We start from the raw sequence: 25,413 nt of genomic DNA, 5'->3' as shown, positions 1-25,413 counted from the left end.
GTCAATTCACCATGCCAGGAATTTGCCACAAAAAGGTGACCTATGTGTCTATAAACAGGGTGCTTAAACACATTAAATGCAGATGCTTTTGCAATTGTTTTCACACTTTCAGATATACTTTCGTATGGAAAGGCTGACTTACGTCCAGTGCCTTTGCTTCCAAGGGTTACCACTGAGAAACAGACAGAAAAGTTCCATTTACTGATTTCCAAGGACTAGCTCTCTTAAGGAAAGGGTCACAGTATCAAATAAAAAACATCCCTGTTGGGCTCAGATTACAGCTTCAGCATCAGAGCTCAAAGGCATCATGCCTAAGCTGCATAAAATGTAGAATTTGTTTCAGATGGTTTTGTGTCCTCAAACTACGGGGCCTCAGATGATGCTCCAATTTAAATAGATCACTCCACCTTTTTCTTTCTCTCTAATGAAGACAGAAAAGCCAAGACAGTGGTACTACTTTTTTACTTGAATAAAATTCCTGTTTCCGGGCTTTGCCCTTACTAGTCTACTCCAGTGAGGCTGGCATCAGGAGTCACTGAACTACCCCTTTGCCTGCACAAACACCATTTTTGACAGCTGAGCAACTATTTCACAGAGACAGAAACTGCAAACTGAAAGTACTATGTTCACTTGAGGTTAAATAGGGAAATGTGGACAATTAGATTGCAGTCATGATGCAGCACAGCAGAAAAAAAAAGGATCAACTCATACTTTAGCTAAAAGATCAGAAAAGTTAATAGCCAATAATTGCAAATGGTCAGACCTTTTATTTGTCATTCAATGACAATACTTTCAGTAGCTTGGAATGGACTTTAACCAGCAGTCTGCCCAGGCAGAAGGACAGACAAAAATAAACACTGTCTGGAATAGGATTTTTGTTGTATTGTTTTTTTTTAAACTGTCATGATGTCCTAACTAGGTTAGAACCTCCTGACAATGAAGCAAAGGGTATTTGAGCTTAGCTAAACTCATTTTTATTGTTAGTAGTATAGAAAACTGCCCTGTTACCAAGTGCAAAAGTGAATTATATACCTGGAACTGAAACAGAACTGTGATGTGTAAGAGATTTACCTGTAAATATCAACTATTTAATTCTAAAGATACTGAAAAATTTTTAAGAGAAAGCACACTATTTTCTAGTTGTTTTCTTAGAGAGAATATGGCATATCTGCCTTCAAGTGCACCTTTGAAAAGAGATCACAAAAATACTGAGTCCTCAGATTGATCATATATGATTTTAATTCATAGAATTCTTTTTAGGTAACTAGAGCTCTGTAAACCATGAGGGGTTTTTTTTCAGAAAAAAATAGCTAAAATAGATATAACGAGGACATCACTGTAGATATTTAAGGTCTGTTTTTTTCTGGACTTATGATGCCCTGAATCCTGAAAAATTCCCACTGGGAAAAAAAAACACCAAAAAACTCACAACCAACTCTAAAAGTCTGTGTGTCCTTCATATCTACTTGTTTTTCATTAGAGGGATGCATGCATGGAATTAAGGTATTTGATGATTAAGAATCCATCTGTTCCTACTTAATTCTCACCTGAAGTCATAATCCTTTGTTAGTGACCTCACTCATTTTCAACACACACAACTGTGATTGCCTTAAAGACAGGTACTTCTAAAGCCATATAAACACAATATTTTCAATGTAAACAACAATCCAAGAAGGCAAACAAAAGACCATCTAGATTACAGTATTCTCTTTTACAGTTTGAAAAGTAACAAGGGGCTGGAACTAAGAAGAGAAAGTGATATATTCCTCCATGGTGGTTATAATATATGAACGTAGGAAGTGGGTCATGTAATGCAGACTCTCATGGGATGCTGCCAGCAGTTGCCATATTAGAACTGTATAGAAATATGCATCCTTGTGAAACACTCCTACTGCCTCTCCTAAAAGACTGCTACATTCTTCCCTATTGTTTTCCCTTTCCAATGCTGAAATGCTAGTACTCAACTCAGTTACACTGGCTAATTTAACTCGCTTTAACCTGTTCCCATTGTCTCCTTTCTCAGAGACTCTATTTACACTGTCAGAAACGTGTTACTTAACCTTCTGCAATAAGCTCAAGGGCCCTTCAAGCCACATCATGTATTTCTATGGTTGCTGCCTTTTTCTTCTTATAGTTTTAAGCATGTACCGTGGCTCAGTCTCAGCATTCTCCTTTTCGCAACCACCACTGGAAAGAAAATGTCCTTGCTACACAGAGCACCCTTCCTTTTCCGTAAATACATGGGGAAAAAATATATATTCCATATATATATATATATATATGTACATAATGATCTCTATCTTTTCTGTAAAACACATTCCTTACAGTCCCTACCTAGGAGGGTGCAACACTTCAAAACTCTCCAAGGAAAGAAGAGGGAACGAATCTATGCCATCTACGCTCACGCTGCTCTCTTGGTAAATGTCTGTATTCCTTCAAGTGTTTGCACTAAGATCAACGTCTCATTTTCTTCTACTGCTTCTCTTTTCTTACCTAGTCTTTTAGCAGTGCTTGTCTTGTGCCTTTCTTTCTACCACCTACTGTTTTCCTCTGCTGCTTTCCACAGCTGTCATGCTGTTTGCCAGCAGTATATACCAACATACTAAAAAGTCTTCTCTCCTCTAAATCACTGCTAGAACTTGTGCCACAAGTCTTGCCAGTCTTGTTTTATCAGTTCCATTCTCCCACTTTAATCAACTATCGCCCGTGTCTTCACTAGAAATTTCAGAATTTTTCTTTAAGTTTAATTTTAAGTCTCAAAATCACCTGTTATAATCCATACGGGATTGGTGTAGTTGCTGTTGTTTTAGGAGCAGTTTTGCTTCTTGTTGAGTCAATAAATGTTGGAGTCGTTCCTTTTCGATTTCCAGCTCCATTTTTTGCAGAAGCAGCCTCTGCCTTCTTTCTTCCTGCAAGCTTTTAGCCAGCTCCGTTTCCTTAGGCCCCGAGTCCGCGCTGTGATTCTGCCCAAAACCTCGAGAGTGCCTGGAATGATCACAGGTTTTGTGTACTGGCCCAGAGTGTTTTCTAAGTACCTGGCTGACATAGCAGCTCTCTTCCATGCTCCCTGAGCTCCCTACATGCCTGCAGGCACAACCATGACTCACTTGCTGAGGGCACGTGCTCTGAAATTCATTTGCTTTCTGGTCCACCTCCTGAGCGTGTTTTACATGGTGAGGGCTCCTCTGCTTGGCTGGGGAAATCAGAGTGTTGTTACACTTTCTGTGCAAGTCATTTTCCATCATATATTCCTTCAGACACTCCTGATGGTTGCAATGGATTTCAGTCCTGTAATGGGGGTTATTCCTGCAAGGCTGAGACAATGCAACACAGGCTGGGCTTCCAGCCTTTGGTGCTCTGCAGTTCTTATGAAGAGTCCAAGGTCCCCCAACACCCAGGTAGGAGCCATCTAGCTCAAGAGATGGCTGCTGGCATGAGATCTTCTTACTGGATAACTGCAATAAGAGAAACAATTTCCTGTAAATTACCCAAATTTATCTTTGCTCAACAATTTCCCTTGATAAATGTGTTCTCTCAGAAACAGACGCCACACTGATGGACATACAGCCAAACCCAACAAAATGTTTACCAGAAGACAGACACGGATCTGCTATCAAATCTACATTTCATTCCATCTACACAAGTGTAATAAATGTAAAACTACTGCCTGCAGGATCTTCAGCATAAAATGAGTCACTTCAGAGTATCAAGTAGTTGTGAGCATCTAGGGTTACATAAAATCAACTTGAAGAGTGGCAAAAAACATTAAATGTTAAGGTTTGAAAATGTTTAATTTTGAATACGGAGCCAAAAAATCCATTCAGCCACTATAAATAGTCTTTGATTGGCCATTACACAGCAGGAGATTTGATGTAAAACATTTCACCTTGCACTGAATGGTATATTACTTACCACTGGAAATTTGATGAGAGTTTTTGAAATATCTTTACAGAAACACAGATAAAAACCAACTACTTTCTGTAAAAAATGGTTGTACATCAAAAGCTGTCATTTAAATACAAAACATGTTTAAATACAGCTATAAACGTAAGTGATTTTTCAATTAAGCTGGGCAAGTGATTATAGTCTGATAAAACTCTGAAGAAAGCAAGCAACTGTAATTCACATTTGTCAACCCAGTGCAAGCAAATTCTAGTGGTTTTGTTATACTTGTGGATATGATGTAACAGACATCACAATCCTACTTACATCCTGGAGTATCTTTGCACTGAGGTTCATCTAGGCAGCTAAGCATTTGAGGTTTTATGCACATCAGAACAGCAGTGTATCAGGCACCCACATATCTTTTGCTAGACCTGTGCATTAATTTCAATAACAAACTGAATTTAAACTCCTCCAGCCTTTGGGACCTTTCACAAAGATCTTGTTGTGGTTTCGTTTTTTTTTTTTTTTAATTACAGAAGCCAGGTTTGTTAAGGATAGCAAAAGCACTGCAGTATAAGTGGTTTAGCAGGGCAATTTGGAATCCACTGATGGAAAGAAAGGTATAATTTGCACTCTGGCAATGGTTACAATAGATATGTATTGTGCACACAGAGTGCAAGACAGTCAATCAGACCCAAAACAGTAGAATTTAGGAATGCAAGCAAGGGTCCAACAACTATTAGAAGAGAGATATAATACAAATCTGTGCAGCATTTGTATGTATAATTCAAATTCTTTTTTAATAAATAAACAAAATACCAAATAGACTCAGCTGCCCTTCAAGACAACCAATTACAAGTTTCTTGTAGACTTCACAGAATGCAAATTAATGTGGATTAGCACCTGAATACTGATATTTTATTATTTCCAGTTTTGTGCATACAAATATACCCTCTCTGCCATGTGATTGAAAGCCAAGGATGTCATGTTTTGCCCCAAAGGGCCTAGTGAGTTGGAGGCATTTGCATTAATGTCAGTGCTAAATGTCTGAGGAGAGTCTGGTGCTTGGACTGGGTGAAAAGTGCAGGACACTAAAATATTTTAAAGTCAGAGGGTCTGGCAGGGCAACTGAGCAGAAACGCAACATGCCACCAAAAAGATGGAGTTTTGTTATTTATTATTTGTGGCGTGCCATCACTGTCTCCAATATTTTATAGGCAAATAAAGGCTAAAGAGCCCTTTTAATCTAAATTAGGCAATAGAGAAAGGGATGACCAGCAACAGGAAGAAATATTACAGAAAAGAGAAAGTAAAAGAATCCTGTAGTTACACAGTCTCTCATTTCCCACCTCACCTGTTTCTGGCAGCAAAGGATTTAGGACACCTACAGGAAGAGGCTTTCACGGTGGACAGTTTCCCAGTCCCTTAGGACAGCAGGAGATCTCAGACCTGAAGGTATCAGAGGATCCTATCAGGGCTGGCAGCGTAGGGGTGGTCTACTGAAAGCACACACTACCCTTCCACAGCCCATAACCAGAAGTTAAAAGGAACATCAAAAAAAGGAAACTCAAGAGATGGAATGCCTGAGAATGTCTTTATTTTAGCAGTTTATTGACTGAATAGACAAGAGAACGTTAAGAAATCTAAGCACATGAATGAAGATGTTACAAAATAATCATTGAGTCTAAGAATAAAGGTCCACATCGCAAATTAACTTCATGGCTGAGACTCTATTAAGAGTCCCTGAAGGCCCTAAAAGAGAGGTACCAGTTAGCATTTGTTGACCCTGGTCGCCATTAAGTCTGCCCTGATGGTCTCAGAAATGGCATTGACATTTAAAGACTTCATAACAAGGCAGAGAAACTTTAATGTTATTTCACAGTTACAATATGTTTGCAGGGGGGAAAATTCTCATTAATGTCATAGAATGTTAGTGGGGTTTTTTATTCCTTTATGAGGAGGAGGTCACGTTAGGCAGAAGAGTGAGTTCCAACATGCCTTTGATGGCTACTCAGTACTTTGAAGGGTCTAACCCCAAAGAAAAATTAGCTATTGGGAGTCAGAAGCTAGTCAACAACTTCTTTAGTAATTTGTGTTAAAGCTCTGATTGAAAGTACAGCTGGATAGTAGAGGTTGCAGGGAAATGGGTCTGACATTTACGCTTACGAAGGATGAGAAGAGACCAGTGCATGTCAAGATCTGTAGGATGCAGGCCAGGTGAAGGGGAAAAGTAAGAAAAAAAATAATCCAAAGACCCACCTTCTACTGTGAGTCTAAAGACACACAAGCACAAGGAATTGGGTAATTTTACAAGATGAGTTTAAGAAAGATATTGCCTATGGGACACATAGAAACCATGACGGACCATGATGGAACAGCTGTGCTTTCCCCTCCATGGAGCTCTTCCAGGCTTGCTGTACAGTATTTAAAGATACAAGTTCCTCTAACTGGGGCTTAAACAAACAAACTCACACTGCTCCTTGCAGCACAAGGAGTTAAGAAGACTTGATCAGATGTGAAACTCTTGTGAAACAAGGAGATATTAAAAATGGTTTAAATAATCTTTAGAAGGGTTTAAAGAGAAAGACACACGCAAAGGTCTACAAAATCTTTACTGCAACCCCAGTAATTTTTGCTCGGGGATTCAGCGCAGAGCTTAAACAAACACCCAGCCCTTAAAAACTTCCTACGAACAGACAAACAGTGCACCAGTTTTATGCACGCAGCATTATGATCTCTGCAAATTGTTCTTAAATGCAACTTGTGTGCTTGGCAGTTCTAATTCACAGCGCTGGCAGAGGAGGCACATTTACAGACTGACTCCAGCACACAGGGCTTTGTATTGCAAGGGATGAATCCGTAATTTACAATCTCAACACAGGCAAGGTCCCAGCAGATTTTACTGCATGTACAAAACATGCTTAAGAAACAGCCCAAAATCATTACCTTGAGAAGTCTTGCACTCTGAGGGGCAAAAGCTGGGTTCCCAGCAAAATACAGTGCTTTTGGGGTGAAGAGCAAAATTGCTAGAGATGTTAACAGTGTTAAGAGTTTAATTCATAGCACCTGGGTTTGTAGCTTTCAGCCGAAACATGTTTGAATGCAGAAAGAGACAAAACAAAGTAAAATTATTCTCAGTTTTATCTTAAGAACATTTCTCTAATCTGGATTTTCAGCTCAGGGGTGTCTTTTGGTGGGGTAGAAACAGTGGGAGGAACGCATTGATTTAGAACTAGTCCATTGTGATGATCTGAGGTGAGAACCCTGGAGGAGACCAAGAAGAACGAAGAGAGGAGAAATATAGAGATATAAAGGTTTTCAAAGCTGAAGTAAAAACGTCTAAATGGGCAAATGAGAGGCTACCATACACAGAATCACATTACAGAGCACCAAGGGCACATACCTAAAGACTCTTCACCAGCATAGCTGTTCTTTGGACACAGTCAGTAAAATGTATTAGGAAAAATTTGTCCACTGGAAGTGCTGTCAGGCACTGGAACAGGATGATCAGGCCAGTGATGGAGTCAGCAACCCCGGAGGTATTTTAGAGACATGCAGATGTGGTGCTTAGAGACAAGGTTTAATGGTAGGCTTGGTAGCGCTGGGTTAATGTTTGGGCTCAAAGGTGTTTTCCAACCTAAAGAAATCTGTGATTCTACCAAGTGATTCAGCTGACACACTCACTAAGGTACACATTCAAAACCTGGAGCTCAGTCACCACTCTGCATTGTTGATGTATGGCTCTCATCTGAACAAAGCCTGGCTTTGGGTTTCAGGTCTATCAACAGTATAAGCTTTTGTCAGTGGAATGAGGAGAATGAATTATAAATAAGCTCAGGTAGGATATTGGGGCAACAGAAATGATGTTTTTAAGAACAATTATTTCAAATGATAGGACTATTTGAAGTGCATTACTAGTGATTAAGGAGCTGTTCTTTCCAAGAATCTGTAAGAATTTATCAGAAAGAACACAAAAGGGCAAAGATTTGAAAGTATATTAGTAGGATCTACTGAAGTCTATAAATTTTTTTCTTTAAATCGTGTAATCCTTTATTAAAATCTCTACCATAAATAACCCAGTATCAGCCATTACAAAGGGCCACGTAATAGTAAAGCAACTGTCTCTGTCACTGCCTAAGATAAATACAGTAGATAACTCTAAGGTAAGCCAACCATTTTTCAAGCAAGAAATAAAGCACCATTTTCTGCAGAAATTATGTATAGCTATGATTGCCATATTCCACTGAATAAAACAAGTGGTCTCAAAATGAAAGAAACTGTGAATGACAGTCAACCAACCTGTATTTTTCCTGTAAAAATCTACTGAACTCAACATACTGAACAGGCGTAGCAAAAAAAAAAAAAAAAAAGTAAAAGTAATATGATCACATCACAAAAAAGTGAATCTATAGCTGCTGGCTGACAGCAGAGGAACACCTCCTATATTTGTGCTGCCTTCAGTATTTTTTCTCCTCTTTGTTAAGAGGGTTTGAGCTGGGATGCCAGGTGCACAAAAACCTGCATTCAAAGTAGCATGTGAGCATTTGCTGGCACTCAGCTTTAAGTGTATATTTTGCATTCATAAACATGCCACCCTTCTTCTCCTGCTACCCAAATATTGTAGATAATCTCTAACAAACGCTACCATTTTAGATCAGTAAACTGTTTTTACGCTGGCTGATGAGGCAGCTGTTAATAATACAGTGCTCCAAGAAAACTAAAGTGAGGTGCCTGTACCTTGAGTCCTGGAAGTCACTGTGAGCAGAATGCCCATTAAACTCAACCAGTACTCACACATGGCAATGCAATACCTGACCACTAAAATTAAACAAATATGTTTGCTTTCCAGGAAAAAACTGTGTCATTCCTGTTTGCACTATAGAAAAATGCCACTGCACTAATCTTGACAGCACCAGGTCTAACTATTAAGATTCAATGTGCTGCCAGCATTATAGAAATAATAAAAAAAAAAAAAAAAATCAGAATCTTCTGACTTCAATTTTTTACTTTTGCCCTTTATTTTACTGAAGAATCAGTAGTTCAAGACCTAGATAAATATTTCAAAAACTATACTATTTGTGAGCAGAGCAGGTCACTACCATTTCCCAGTGCATTTGGAGTTCATGTGAAATAAGGGCAGAAGAGTGATGAGCTGCATTTTTAACATGGGCATACACAGAATAGTTGTCTAGCTGATAGAGAATGTGTAATGCAACATCTGCACGGTACGCCTTGCCAAAGCCCATCCCAAATAAATGTAGTGCATTCTCCCTAGTGCAATTAACTCTCGTACTCTGGCAGGTTTTGCTAGAAGATCATCAAGGTAGATTACCTTCCAGCATATGAACTAAATACTTACAGGTGTTATATCATCAGTTATTACTTACAAACTTCTGCATTTAACAAGACATCCAGGCAAATGAATGATCTAATTTATGAATTATTTATAAGAATTTCACAGCATGCTCCTGGCGTCATCCATGGCCTTTTCCAGGTCATATGACACCAATTAGAGCTGAATTTTAAATTATTCAATAACCTGAACTCTCTTGTCATTTAACATATAGATATCAATGCAGTAAACAAGTTAAGTCTAATGGGCCCTGGAGGTTTGCGTTCCTCCACCCATCAGCAGCAGAGGCTGCATGCTACCACTGGAATAGAAAATAATAGAATGCAGCAGTCAAAAACATTTGCAAGGTTTTAATAAGTTATTTTGCCTCCCTTAGGGATTTTAGTATAACTTACAAGCCCTGAATCTAAAACATATTAAAGTCCTTAGCTATGTGCTTTTAAAACAAAATTAGGACATAGCAAAAGAGCAAGTCTGACACTAACCCTAATTTAGGCCCTTAATTTGAAATGTAGTAGAAATTATGGAGTAAGCAAGATTTACTATGCACAACTCATTACCTTCAGGCTCTCCTACAGCAGAGCCAAAAATAGCCCCTCTCCCAACGCATATACACCTGCCTGTAAAGATAAGGCTACACACAGGGAAATGGAAATATTAATTTAAAAGCTATCAGCTGACAGATGCACCTCACATACCTCACCATTTGGGTGGAGAAGAGACCTCCACCATTCTTCTGTTCTAACAGCACTGGAGAGACCAGTGCTCTAGCAACCCATCAGGATTCGAGTATTGGCTTCAAGACATACCACTTCAGAGAGGTTTAAGAAACCTTGCAGTACAATATAATCAAAAAAAAGCATACATAACAGCCTCTGAAGCACAGATGCAGTAAAAGATATCTTAAAACCACTGTTTTACATGATGACTAGAAGAACAAGAAGATATCAGCAACGAAGATAGTTAAGATGAACAGAACCATTAGATATTTGATTCTGCCTCAGTGTAAAGTCTGCAATAAATTGCAGGGCAAGCCTGCGATGTCCAGGCTCCGAATCTCATGAACCTGTGAGCACGACTGCAGCTGAAGAGCAGTGTTCAGAAACCCTATCCCCTAGCCCAAGAAGTCCAAGTCATATGGTGGAAAACTTCTGAGACTGGGTGTGCTCAGTACAAACATAAACTGTGCCTAGCACACACAGACTCATAGTACCTGTGCCTCAGTTCTTAGAATGTTGTTGTGCTAAGTCCCAGACCCACTCCTGTAGATGGACACACGCAGACCCCTGTCTTGGAGGACCCAGCGACCCCACTCATCTGCACACACGTTTCCTTTGCATGCTCACAGCTTTGCAAGGATTAAAAAGTTTCCTGGGCTCTATCCAACAGCAAGAGGAAAAGATGGAAAGGGAGATGCTCAGTTTATCCTTTTAAACACTAGCAAGAAGTTCTCTAGCTACTGCTGTCAAGATAAATGCCAAAAAAGTAATGTTGAGAAAATATCACGCCAAATAAGTAAAAACACACCTATCCAAAATGTCTAGCCAGATTAGGAAGGATAAGGATTTAGATAAAGAACACAACATCGGATTTTCTGCCTCCTGACCTTATCATAGGAGGGTGGTGCAAGAGAATTCTAGGGGGGTTAAACTTTTTAAGGAAAACAGCAGAGAAGGGGGAAAAAAGGCAACTGCCTAATCTCTCAGCACACATTTGAAGAACATAAAAAATAGCTATAAGGGATTTTATTTTGGTTTCCAGCCAGATTTAGCTTCGTTTCTACACTGGGCAGCATTTGATTATTGCACATTAAGGGTAGTAACATGTTAGACGATAAGAGGAAAGTTCATATTGGTTTTCATTAAAGAGTAATATCCACCATGTATTTGGTTCTTCAAGGTAACTTTTTCAAAGTTATTTTAAAAAGCAAACAGTTTTCTACTTGGAATCACAAGTTTAGCATATCAGGGGCTACACATGTTCCCAGCTCCTGCCAGTCTCCTTAGAATTCAATCAACATTTGCTCCAAAGTCATGCTTTCATAGCTCCAGACACAAGACAAAAGGGCAAATATACTGTGACCCTTCTAAATAGCCCTGATTACTGTGATCAAACAGAAGCCAGATACTTATGTGGATAAGAAGGTGCAGACTTTGATGTGTGAAGATTACTGCAGAAGTAGACATTGCATCAGCATTTGCAACATGCACCTCACCGTGACAGCCAATATCACCTTTCCCCTGTATTTACAGTAGGGATAATTCTGGTACCCATTGGCTAGCAATGAATTGTAACAGCCACTCTTCACTCAGGAAGATTACCAGAAAGTTTTACTTCCTTCAGAAGACTCCTGCAGAGTCCCCAGATGAAGATTTTGAAATACCTTTGCTGCACAAAGAAATAGATGACATCTAGGAATTAAAGGCACGTTCAGAAGCAGGGACAGTGTACTGGGGGCAAAAAAAAACCACCCCAAACAACAACAACCAGAAAGTTATTTAAATAATAAAGAAATCCCACAAAAGCAAAACCAGAAAATCTTTTTATTTTAAGAGTGGAAAGGTATGCCCAAGCAAGTGCATTCTGTCAGGAGTGTCCTTGCACTAAGAGCTAGACAGCATTTAGATTCTGCTAATGATCCCATCTCTGGGAAATAATTCATAAAAAGTAAACAGTAATTTTCATATGCCTGCCCTTTTGATCTTACATTTGTAGGGAGTATCCTGAGGCTAGCTGTGGGCGCCCCTGTGGCTCTGGCTGATTGACCTCTAATCTGCCCCTCAAGTAACGATCATGCCAAGGAATGACAACAAGAGTTGCAGACATTTCAGTGCAATCCCATTAAAGACAGGCTGACTCACTTCATCTTGTCAAAGAAGAAGTTTCAAGAAAGAAATAAAAGCTTTTTAGAAGGACTCTTTTATTTTGTAATGATGCTGTTCTTCAGAACAAAGACTGGAACAAGACTAACACACCAGCACCCGACCAATATAGAGCTTTACATTAACTGGCTAAATGCTGGTGCAAGACAGAGTTATATGTTAAATAGCCTTGGTAACGGAAAATTACGAATGTCTTCTATAAGAATCAAGTCAGAGCCATGGTACTTGACTTGCACACATTTCAGAAAAGTATATATACCATTTATAAGACAGCAGCTGTCTAACTGACTGCTCAAAGTCTCATCAGCTTTGAGATCACAGTTTGTGTGTTTTTACCCCATGCTAACCCCTGGTAAACACAAGAGGGGTCCTTATGTCTCTCTCACTGGATATGAAGCTAAGAGAGAAAACAACCAGTCTGGAGCCACTGACATGCAGAAACTTGTTGACATGCCAAAACTTGCTGTCATGCCAAGGTGATTAAATTACCAGGAACAACTTATTTAGATAAGGGAGTGAAGAAAATACAAATTAACCTGCTGGAGTCAAAAAAAATGGAAGCACAGACTATTTCTATATATCACAGTAATAGTGCAAAAACAGACATACTCCAAACACACATAAGGGTACAATGCAACGTAGAGATGAATGAACCAGTACATGGGTAATGCTGGAGTTGCTACCAAGGTGCCTGAAATGCTGAGTCTTCTCTGAACGGTGGCACAACTCCACCATGGGCAGATATTGCATATTATGCTTCCAGTTCCTGCTTTCCACAGTTAGTTCATATCCCTGCTCTTGCCAGGTTCTCTTGCCTTAGCAAGAAGTCAACACCTTTGTTTACAGTTACATAGGAGGAGCGGAACATGCAAGCGGCACTCCACAAATGCAAAGGATGTGAACTGTTTTAAATAAGAACATATGTAACTGGAAGTTCTGTGCAAAATACAACAACCCCTGAAAAAGTTCTACCTAAGCACGTTCACAGCATGATATCTCATAATCTGTAACCTAATCTGACAGTCTCTGCGTTGGACAGGTGTCCCTGAGACCTCTAAGCAACACAGGCAAACAATCTCACTGGAGCCTGGAAGGCTCAGCCCTCTGAACATAAAAATTCAAGGTCCTTTTGGCACACAGGCTGCGATTTCAGTGAGAAATTAAATGTTTTCTCTTTGGCAGGCTTGCAGTATTCCAAATAGGTACATAAATTAACTAATGAAAGACTGCAGGAAGAGTTGAATCAAAGCATAAGAACAGGCATGGAGCAAATAGGAATCTCCCATTCCCAGGGTAAGCCAACTGTTGCCTTCTGAAGCTCACCATGAAGATGCTGACTCCACAACACTCTCACCAAACCTGAAAGGCCACAACAGATGTCCCAGCAGACATCCATGTATGGCTGAGGCTCCTTAAGAGCTGAGGGCATTCTGCAGTGGGTTTAGTACTGTTGAAGGCAGCGACCACTGACAGAGGGAAATGACCTCTGATATATCAAGCCACAGAGATCAACTTAGTCTTGACCTGTGGAAATGATCATTTACAGTCCCACTTGACATCATAAAGTATAGCAATGTTGTCACAGCTATTATTTGCATAAAATAGTCCTAGATGTGTTGTATAGCAGTTTGACAGTCCAACCTGATGGGTCTCAGCTGCAGAATATTGATGTAAAGGCTCTTCTATAGCTACCATAGGCCATTAGGTTGTCTGAATGGACATCCATCACTACCAGCTTGTGTGAAAGAGAACATTAAGTTAAAAGGGCATGACCAAGCATAAATTGAAAGGCCCTTCCCTACCCCAGGGCAGCAGTGACCTTGTGAGGGAAACGCCTTCACTCTAAGACACTGCAGTCTGGACAGACAAACCAAATAAAACCCACCCAACAGGCTTATCAAATTGAGCTCAGCTTAGTAAAGGCTCAGCAATTGCAAGAGTCTGAGGAAAGGAAAGCCTTGCACAAAGCTGGGCCTTAATCATAAGCACACAAATATATGCAAAAGTACTAAATATGTGTTTATAGTCTTACATTAATACTTAGCAAAACACCGTGCCCTGCTTACAAGATGAAGGACAGGGACATGGAAGGACAATTTCCAACTATGAGCCCCTACAGTACAGTCTTTCCAAGCTGGAGATGCAGACCTTCCTTTTAATAGAGAACCATTATTTTCTTGTGTTGTGCCAATTTAAGAGGTGTATTGTGATGAGGTGTTACATACTTCTTTTGTGCTCTTTCCAACCAGTACCCTAACAGCTGTGCATTTAAAAAAAAAAGTCTGTTCGCCACTTGATAGCAATTAATGTAGCAGATATATGAAACACAAAATGTGACATTAATTATTCTCAAGAAGGGAACCATTTTAAGGGATTTTTTTTTCCCCAGTTTGTGGTTTTTGTTTGTAGAAGTTTGTGGTTTTATATTTTACCTTTGCTCTGGTTTATCCTTCCCCACTTTGTGAACTCAGTCTGTACAGTAAGTCTGCACCAATGCAGAGAGCAGAAAGAGTCCATGATGCCAAAAGGTATGAATTTTTGAAGTTCTGACAAAATTCTAATGCAAAGTTGAACCCTCTATCTGGGTTCCCAGGCCACTTCTTTGGATAGAGTTAGTTAATAAATGTATTCTGATTACCAGGCTTAAGCCTTTCTTATTCCATCTGAAAGAGCTGCACTTCAGCTCTCCTCCTTAAACTTTGGATTCAACAAAGAATAGTAACGCTTTGAGGCTGAAAATCTCTAAAACCACTCAGTGCCAACTTTAACGGGAGCAGAATTAGGTCAACAGTAAAATTCACTCCCTCCAGGAACAGAGTTTCAACCACCCAGTTGAGCAGAGAAGAAATTCTCACCACATGTTTCCATATCTACAAAGTCCCTTGGGATTTGTAAATAGTAAAAAAAAAAAAAAAAATATTTTCCAAATACTGTTGTAGAGCATAAAGTTCTATCCTACTGGAAAAGCAAAAAAAGAGATTGAGCTTCCCTCACAGTTACATATTAAATAAGTGCATCTTTTGAAGTGCCACAAACTTGATGGGAGAGAAGATATGAACTTGCAAGTATTTGGAAGAACTGAGTGGGGGGGAAAAAAGGAAGAAGAGCCAAGAGTAAAGAACAGAAGAAACCCAAATCACATTGGTTCAGTCGGGTATTTAAAATGAGTTTTCTTTAATTAGCTAAACTGTAATACAAATTAAAACTGAATTTCTTGTTCACAATATACTCATTGGAGGGGAGGGGATGCAGATGGCTATTTCCAGAGCAGTTCAAGCTAAAACCGACTCAGTTCTGCAGGACTGAACAGGAGCCAGTTTCCATCCTTCTCAAAAGACCGAAAAGCAACTTGGCAGCAGAGAGCCTGACTGCAAGCTCCATCTCAGAAAAACTTACCAAGCACAGCAAACCTGTGGCAATTGTGACTGAACTCATTAAAATCACTACAGATTATTTAAAGTCTTCATGCCTGACATTCAAGTCCTTTATTCTGCTTTAAACACCCATAAGAAGAAGCTGTAGACACAGGGCAGAAATTAAGGCTTTAATACCGCAACGGATCGCTAAGGGACCAGTAAAAGGACTCTGGTGCCACACTGTATTTTTGGCACGAAATGTTAAACTGGATTGATCATAGATTTTGCTCTTGTTTTTGAAATCTTTTCCTTTCTGATGACAGAACTCTTGATGATACAAATGCCCAAGCCGAGTGTTCAGTCTGGATAATGACCAGAAGCAAAGTAATCAGATCTCTTGGATCAGTGTCTGTTTCATGATATGAGATAAGATTAATAGTTTCATGCTGATTTGCCATTTCCTAGAGTAGTGTTAAATTACAAATTTACAGGGAGGTGGGAGGGAATGTGTACCGTATGAAACCCTTAGAAAAGGGCAAAACCAAAGCACAGTTATCATAAGATAAAACCATAAAACAATCATAGCCCTTGGGGGACCAGAAGCTCTGTGCAGCCTCTCATGTGTCAGATCATCACAGGGTGCCTGGTTATTTAATGATAAGATTATCTAATGTTAATCTCACCACTAGAATTGCCTGCAATAAAAATGTTACCAACTTTCTAATTTTAATTACTGGGTTCCTGAAGATAACTACTTCAATTCTGCTCAAAAAAAAAAAAAACAAACCACAAACCAAAAAAAACCCCACTCCCCATGGTTTCTCTGAAGCTGGGAGTACTTCAAATATCAAAACTGCGGATTGGATGATTTTCCACGTCTTTATTTCTGTTACATTAACTCCTCTCTTCCCTTTTTATTTTCACCCAGTCATCCTGACACAGTACAGTAAATGCTTAAAAGATAACATAGTTTTTTTTCCATTTCATTTCACAAACTACACACAAAAAAAGAGAAAAGCTAAATACCTCAAAAAACCCCCTCCATAACGCATCTATAAGTAGGCATTCTTGAAATCATGCAGAAGGGGAAAAATTTTTTCCTAACCAAAAATTGTCATTGTGATGACCTTAGCATTAGCTACTAAAAGTGCCAGTCATGACTGTAACAACTTGAACAGTAGAACTGTGCAAGCTGATTCCCTGGATAGGATTTCTGTGGAGCAATCTCTTCAGAATCCACCACTAACTTACCAAAGACATAATCTCAGGTGTTAGTTACATCAGCTGGTGTTGTAACACATACACACACACCTTCCTCATGTTGTAATTCTCAAACCTGTAAAGCTTCTATAGCAAATACCTTTCTCCCCTTGCCCTGTGCACAGGGGCAAATTATTGTATTGCAGAGCCATACAAGCCATTTACTGTCATAGGACTCCCAACCACAGACAAGAATGCTCAAAAGGAGATACTGTGCAAAAACCCTTTAGGGAATTAGCTTCTGGGGGCAGTGGGACTCCTCAGGAACAAAAAGGAAGTGCGATATTACACAAGAGAAAAAGAACCCAAGCAGAACTCAAACAAATTCAAGAACCTCCCATTGTATCATAAAGCAGCTTGATCTGGTCCAAAACTGCATTATCACCAGGGACCCTTGTTAACTCACTGATAGTCCACAATTTGGGTCTCATTCTATGTTTTTTCATCAAACCTTTTTATAATCAAAATAAGGACTTTGTGCTGCAACAGAACAAGTTTCTCACAAGAGTTATAACATGGTAAAATGAAGTAACTGTGTCCTGATAACACTCTCTTTGGATATTATTCTACTACTGTAATTTTCTGTAGATGAAACTAGAGAATAACAGTAGTGGAAGCAATTTAAAGAATAGATTTGTCATGTTACTCTCTGGTATGATACAATCTGCTTATACATCAGTTATTTTAATATGCATACATAATCTATTGTCTGCATTTCTCTTGTGCTTTTAGTATAAAAATGGTTAGAGAAAAATCTAGATGTGTATTTCTCCCGAGTTCACCAGTTCCTGCTGTTTGTTTCTCACCTGAAGTCATAATCCTGTCTTTGACATCATAATCATTTGCACAGCCACCAATTGAGATGTCACAAACGGAGGATTATGACCAGGTGGGGAATAAGCAGCAGGAGCAGTTGAACTCTTAAGAAACAAAAATCTTGTTTTCATGCAAATGTCCTTCATAATAGAGAACAAAAGAACAAAGGGAGAAAACTACAATGGAGAGAAAATACTAGAAGCCAGATTGTTTCTAAATACATGATCCCCGTGAAGTTCCCTCTGAGGAGTCAGCTGCCGATTAACAACTGCATAAATCATTATAAAAATAAAACAAAACTTGACATCTGATGATTGAACTCCCCCCACTGCCACCACCACACATACACACAGTTTTCTACTTAACATTAAATCAGCAAAAATATGAGGCACTTCGAGAGAACTTGTAACCTTTAGAGGTATTTATATACATTATGCCTGAATATTCCTGGCAGTAACTAAGCACTCTTCTCCTTGTTCTATAGATGAAGACACCGGGGTCAAAGAATACACAGGACCTCTCTGAATCTCAGTCACAAAGAGATTGTTCAAGAGATAGATATTAAAAAATTCAAATCTGAAGTGGCACAAATTTTGGAGGAACAGAAAACCTATAGCTCCAGTTACAATCCAACAGGAGGCTGCTACACAAGGGTTACTCTGGGTTACGAGTTCCAAAGAGTTAAGAGCCTTATGAACAATTTTTTTATTTAAAAAATCATTCATAAATTAATTTGTCTGAAATTGATAGCTAGAATCAATCTGAATGACAATATGAAGTCACTGGGGGGAAAAAAAAAAGATTAAATCAAAACTGCAATCCACATCCAAAACAACAGAATCTTTATGTGTAAAGAGAAATCTAATCAGCTACACTGATATTGCTCACACTGTAAGGTTGCTGCAAAAACATCTACCAGGATTTCTGGTTTCATTTCTAGTTTCTTCTTTTATTCAGCTTTAGGTAACCAGCACTAAACTGGAAATTGGTTAAATTGCCATGTTCTTGGCACTGCTGCTATATCCATATTGGCAAAATTCGGTGTTTCTGAACTAGTCTAATTAATAAATATAAGAAATTCATTTTTGAAAAGGCAAAAAACAGCAGTGCTTAACATGCTTGTGTTCTGCCTCACTATTGTCTGTGATGATGCTGAACGTATGCCATTAAATGTGACAGCATAGATAGCCTACAGCTCAAACAATTCCATCATCTGCCTGGATTCTGTTCCCACACAGTCTCCTGGACATATCCTGTCCAGATCTTGTCACAGCACAGCAGATGTGGCAGCTCATTTCCTCAGCAGTAGAGCAGGGTAGGAACCTTAGCATGAAAACTGTGCCTTCTGTCCTCCTATTTTCCAGTCTCCAATTTGCAGTGCTGAAGTATCAGGACTGTTTCAAGTGCATTTCAATTGTCCAAAGAGCCTGCCTGTAAATAAATGTGCCATTTGACAAAAGAGTTAATTCAGTAGAAAGAACTTTTTTACTTTGCCACTAATCACTTTGTATTGCAGACCTAGCCCGCTCTTTCCTCCAAATCTGAAACGAATACCAGCAGGGCTACAAACAGCATTCCAGCTTTTAAGCACTGTCAGGCATGAGAGCAGACTGCTAACAACACATAATAGTCTGGATATTTGTACAAGACAATTATACTTGGAAAAAAAAAACTAACTAGTATATATGACATCTTATTCATGACTTCAAGTAAAGAAGTTGTTGAAAACCACGAGGCTCTTCTAGGATTTTATATTTGATGGACAAACCTCTAAGTATCCTAACTAGATTTTAAACAAACTGCTAATTGCCCTCAAGTTGTTGCATTTAGCTTTGAAATCTGCTGTTTCCTTTTCAGACCTCAAAAAAGTTTGGCTGCCCAAAACCTTGTTAATTTTCCCAGGCATGCCAGTCTTGTTTAACAAAAAATAGTATGCCTACGTAGAAATCTTGTCCCTCATTTGCTTTTATACCTATGCCATATTTTTTGAAATAGAAGCTTTATTCATCCATAATGTTTTTGAGCATCTTTAAACCTGTCGCTTTAAGAGTCCAGATGCTAAAAGACTCTTTTGCTCTTGTACAAATTTATGTATTATGTATTAATAAGGCTCAAATTCTATATTCAGAAAGCAGATATGGCTATTTAGGAATAACCTAAAGAAAACTGCTTTACAGAAAATACATTTAAATTCTTCCCTTCATTTATTATATGATGATGGGCAGTTTGTTACTTAATAAACTTGGAACTTGCAAAGGGATGCTTAACTGTGCTCCTGTGTCTTATTGGTGGCATTTACCAATGCTCACAAAAATTGTTCACAAAGCTTTTTTTTATTCATACCAAAAGCAACGGACACACAAGAATATGATCCAGCTAAGAGCAGATGGAAGTCAAAGTTTTACCTCACCTGTGCTGAAACTTCTTATTTAATGGGAAAACTTTCCCTTTTCTAAAAATTTACACACCTGTACTGAAAGCAAAAGTTCAATCATCTTGGAAAGTGCAACATCGTGTTCATATGGAACCTTTACTTCTAGGTGGAGGGACCACAGGGTGGAATCAAGTCTGCACTAAATATACATCCAAACCATGTATTTCCTTAACACCTCTGTAAGGTGAGCAGCACCCATGCTGAGAACTGCCTACTGAGAATTCCAAGACACAGCCTGTAGATAACATACTGCAGCAATGGATAATGGACACTCTAGGAAGCAGCAGATAGAAAAATGCCAGTTAAAATATTACAACACCAAGGAGACAGCAAACCCTCAGGAATGAAAAAAATCTCTACTTAGAAACAAAGCAACCAGCTACACTGCACTTTGTTCATGGTAAAAAAGAACAGAGGATGCAAAACCACACTTGTGAAATCAAGGACTGAAGGCCAGTCCAGCCACACCTCTGCACAGTCTGAAGTAGCAGCATTTCATTCCTAGAGACCATTGGTGTCTGCTGTTAATGTGAAAAAGTCTGCTAAGTAACAGTATAACTGATGTGCCTCCCAGCCAAAAATCCTTACTATCATAAAACTGAGTGCTAAGCAGAGCATTCAATAAAGTTTGGAAGTCAAATGTTCTCAAACGTTAGCCTGTGATTTCTGAAATTAGAGGTCAACTCTATTACCCCTTGATGCTTGGCTTCTGAAATTCCTTAAAATATGGCACTTGCTTCCCATTTTCAGGAAGGCACCTCATGCAGTCAAGCATATGGAGTCAATAAAGGTGTCTCTTCATCTGCCATCTAAAGCTTTATTTTTCTCACTTATAAATTACAACTGGTTTTAGTAATAGCAATCCCTGCACACATTTGAAATGCACTTCCATTTTCGACATTGCAGAGTTATATGGCTAAGTAAATACATGCAATTTAGGTTCAAAACCATAGCTCCAGGCACTACACATTGAGAATTTTATATTACTGAAAATTAATGCCTTTTTTGCATATGCTTGAGCAATAAATTAAAAAAGCTACGTCTTATATGTATCAGTTGGGATTTTCTTAGCCTTCATTTTAAAAAAGAATCATGCATACAGAGATGCATTTCAGTTTCTTCTCTGGGCTTTTAATAAGAGCATATGAATTATTTCAATTCATCAAAAGCAACTAACTAGAACTCTAGGAGTCTCGTATTTTGTACTGAAATTTGTATGTGTTCAACTGCATCAATATCAATGTCTGAATTCAATTCTACAACTGAAAAAAATTGGCACCTGCATGTAGTGTACTCATGGCGGTTCCCAACTAGAATAATCAAAGTAATAGTCATAATTCCTTTCAGCACAGAAAACTGCAGTCCCCATATCAGAGTTGGGAGGAAAATAAATGAGGTTAAGATAATTGCTGGAAGGGGGGGCACAAGGAGGGCTAAATAATGCTTTGAAGCTGTTCTCTCCTGGGGAGCTCTATTTCATCCTGAAATCTCCATTCTCCCTGTACATGGAGCAGAGACAAAGCTGCGGCTATTACTGAATGCATATTGAAGATGCATGAGAAACAGGGCAATACCCCTCTCTGTGCTTGCTAACACAACCTCACAGCTCCTGTAGCTTTCTGTTTCTCACCCCAGCCTTACCCTTTACCAAGGTTTGAACGCTGAAGTAAGCCACAGCTTAGGGACTCTTAAAATTGAGGCTACAGTGGAAGTGACCAAGGAAAGGCCAAAAACTATTGGTCCTTACTCCTCTCTCATCCCCTCAGGCATCACATACAGCCCCCCTCAACGAAGAAGGGAGAGCCTGGAGCCAATTTCACCTGTCTGGCTGGGATACAGGCCAGGCCACAGAGTTGTGGGACAGAAAGGCTTCACCATGAATCAGCAAGCTGTGTCGAAAAACACTTTAAATAAACATCTCAAAGACACCTAATCTGTGAGATGGCTTTCATTTTTGCCACACACAAAACATAAAGATGACAGAATTGGAAATTAATCTTTTTCTTCCTCTGTGTCTTACCTGCTGCACTCAGAGTATGCCTCTGCTCTAAACTCAGATTTAAACTCGGGGACATCATGGTTCAGGAAGTAAATCTAATATGGAAAAATCAAAGAGAACATCCACCACTTTTTGCCTCCAAAGATGAATCAATTCAAAAAAATAATCGTGAGAAGAATCTATTAGCTTATTTTCTTGTGAATTTTAGGAATTCACATGCATTATTAGGAATTATACCATGTGATTTCACAAATTCCACTAATTTTAAAATGTATTATTTCATAAAACCTACAAAAGTAATAGCATAAATTTGAAAAGAACTATCACCTTTCACTTCATAAGGGAAATGAGTGAGCCAGGCTTCCTGCTTAAAAAGAGAGATCCAAAAAAATTACAAACATTTTCATTAAGGTAACTTTAACTCAGTATTATTTGAAAGGAGCTTATACAACTTGTATACAAGTCAAGTTCAAACTAAAGTTCTGTGATTTGTTTGCTGAGGGTTTTTTTTAAACCTTCAGACTACAAAACCCATAGTGATGTATTTTGCTTGTGTTTTTCCAGCAGTGGAATCTCCCTGGAATTGGAGCAACGCCGAAACCCTCCGTTCTCACAAGGCTTGATATCAGCAATGGAAGAGCCTTTCCACAGTCACCTTTTGAAGGTAACTTTCAAAGTCTTTTTCACATTACAAATATACTAAATGCACCAAAATATAATTTTCTCTAAACAAAATGGTATTCATCAAATCTTCAGCCTATTATCCCACATTCTCTTTTGGAACAGACATGTCGATAGAACAGCATCGTCAATCAATCCGATAGATTTTGAGTGTATCCGCAATGAATCTACTCTGCAATAAATTGGCTTGAGTAATTTAAAAACTCCTATCTTAATGTTAGGAGAAGAAAAATTATTATTTTGATCTATTCCTCCTCCCCTTAAAGCACCTTGGGCAAGGGCTAAGCATTAAAAAGAAAAATAACCAACAGCTGTATTACAGCAATAAAGCCTAAATAAAAATGACTGATCAATCCAGAGGAGAAAATATAAAAGACATCATTCTATATAAAATACACAAAAAGATTTTAACTCAAAAGTTTTCAACTGTGTCAAATGTGTTACAGTAATTAAACAAGCAGACAGGGTGCCAAAGCTGTAGGTAGTTAGAACACCCACGTCTTCCCCCTTTCAAATCTTTTTCTGTAGTTTACTAAAACATTTAAACTTCTATCCTTTTACAAACACTGTTCTATTAATGTACTTAGCAAGAGTACCATAGGCAATGATGACCCATAAACCAGTATGTGGATTTCTCTGTTAGTATCTACAGGACCACAACAAAAGGGCCAGGATTTTCTCCTACCTCCTTGCATTAGGTTGGAATTTGCAATTTCTTTCCAGAAACTATTCCCATTAACATTCATGCAATGCATGTTGCATTACTTCTCTTGGATGAATCCCAACCATGTTGTACTCCATCTCAGACTCTTATAAGCTCTGTAAAAGCTTGCTTTCCTTCATGAAACTGTTGTGCCTGAAAATACATAATTCACTACAATTTCATCAAATGGCACTGAGCAATTGCTTAGCTCAAATTATAAAGAAAGAAGGTGGTTCACCAAAAGACAGTTTCCGCTGCCCACATAAAATACACATCTGACATTAAAGCAACAACGTAGTAGCTTTGAAAGGTGCTGAGGGGCTGACTGCTCTCACCTTTCAACAATTTCAGAGTAAAGAAAACTCAGCATCAGCAGGATTAGTTCAAGCCCATGTCAAATAACTTTATTTTAATATATATTTAAACATGTAAAGCAAGCTACAAATAAAACTGCACAGAACAGAATGAAGAGGACCAGTTTCACAAGGCAGAGGATTACCCGCAAGGGAGTAGCAATTCACCCTTCCGAGGGCTAACGCAGAGTCCTTCACAAAAATCCCAAGGCAGTATTCCCTTACAATTGAAGCCACACAAAGCTGTTTCAAATTTTTCTGATACTGTAAGATCACCCTAAGAAGTTTCCCCAAAGTAACTTTTAGACCACATCTATCATTCTGTTCAAATCAATTCTCTTCAATGCATTGCACTGAGGAAGACTGACTGAGATATGGCTGGCATCAATGACAGCACCATGAAAACTGAAAAATTACCTCTAAAAGCGTTTGAGAAGAAAATGCTCAACACTGTATTTCATACCACTGAGCCTGAAACAGAGCATGCTGTTCTATAATGCCTTCTCAAAGTCATACCATTAAAAAAGAATTAAGATGTATTAATGATAGACAACAATTTACAACACCAGTGAGCCGATAAAAAGACAAACACTTAAACAAAACATCATAGTATGCACTAACAGGTTAACACCAAGTAATAGGCAACAGTTATACAGGACACTAAAAATGGGTGTGAAATGACGAAATGGGAAATAAGGTCTATAAAAATGCTTTCCGATAGCAAACCACAAAAGAAGCCTCCCATGGGAAGCAGTGGAAGCCAACTGTCATGGTATTTAGGCTGGACAAAAATGTTTAAAAGAAGATATGGAAGGAAAAAAATCCTACAGTGGGAGCAAGGAGGGGAAGATGAAAAGTTTGGTTACACTCATAGATGGAGAATGCAAGGATGAGATGAGTCACCAAAAGTGAAGTGGAAATTTTGGGGGGGGGGGGGGGGGTGAGGCAGAGAAGGAAAAGATAGAGAAGCTCTTTGTCCCTAATGTTTTTGATTTTTACATCATTTTTCCAATTCAATGAAAGCAAGCAACAATCTCCAAGCAGAATTAAAAACCACACACAGAGGCAATAAATATGGATTGAAAGTGGAACATCTAATAAAAAAAGAAAGTCTTTCTCTTTTCTGCAAATGGAGGATGATGACGATTCAAATAAAAAAAACCATAGCAAACAATATTCATAATATACGGTTTCTGCAGGCTACAAAAATCATTGCGAGGTGCTGTACACTGCAGAGTTTTATGACATTTTTTGGCTGAGTTGATGATTAGGAGATTACATAAGCTGTTTATTACTTGCTGCAGCCTATGGAGCGCAAAAAATGAACTGGTCATTTAATTTACACTAAATTTGTCCCAGATAGCAGAAAAAAAGCAAAGCAACTCACTGAAGACAGAGCAAGCATTAAACTGCTGCAACTGAGAAAACAGCATGATTTTCCAATATCGTGCTGTACAGAGAAGAGAAATAGTTTGGTAAAAGACAATTAGTATAAAAAAAGCTCTTGAACTCTGCCTGGACCCATGGATTAATGCCTAGCAACAGAAATGTGTGCATGTATATTCACACGCACGCGTGCATGAGCATAGTGCTTGCGGATGGACCAGGGAAGAGATTGAGGAGGACACAGGGCAAGGGAGGAAAAGAACGGCAATTCAGTCTTCATGTTTCCCCAAAGTCTCAACTAGAAG

At 38.8% G+C, this 25,413-nt stretch overlaps 1 protein-coding gene across 4 annotated transcripts in view; it reads right to left on the bottom strand.

Moving 5' to 3' along the window:
• Positions 1-25,413, bottom strand: part of KIAA1328 (KIAA1328 ortholog) — a 172,200-nt gene that overhangs the window by 53,768 nt on the left and 93,019 nt on the right. For all 4 annotated transcript variants that reach the window (XM_017819087.1, XM_017819088.1, XM_017819089.1 and 1 more), the window contains one exon: positions 2,767-3,455. In XM_017819087.1, the coding sequence (XP_017674576.1) occupies positions 2,767-3,455 (689 nt within the window). The remainder of the gene's footprint in view (positions 1-2,766; positions 3,456-25,413) is intronic.

The sequence above is a fragment of the Lepidothrix coronata genome, unplaced genomic scaffold, assembly GCF_001604755.1.
Source record: "Lepidothrix coronata isolate B3197 unplaced genomic scaffold, Lepidothrix_coronata-1.0 Scaffold72, whole genome shotgun sequence".
Classification (NCBI taxonomy): Eukaryota; Metazoa; Chordata; class Aves; order Passeriformes; family Pipridae; genus Lepidothrix; species Lepidothrix coronata.
This window is presented reverse-complemented; position numbering and strand designations above follow the sequence as displayed.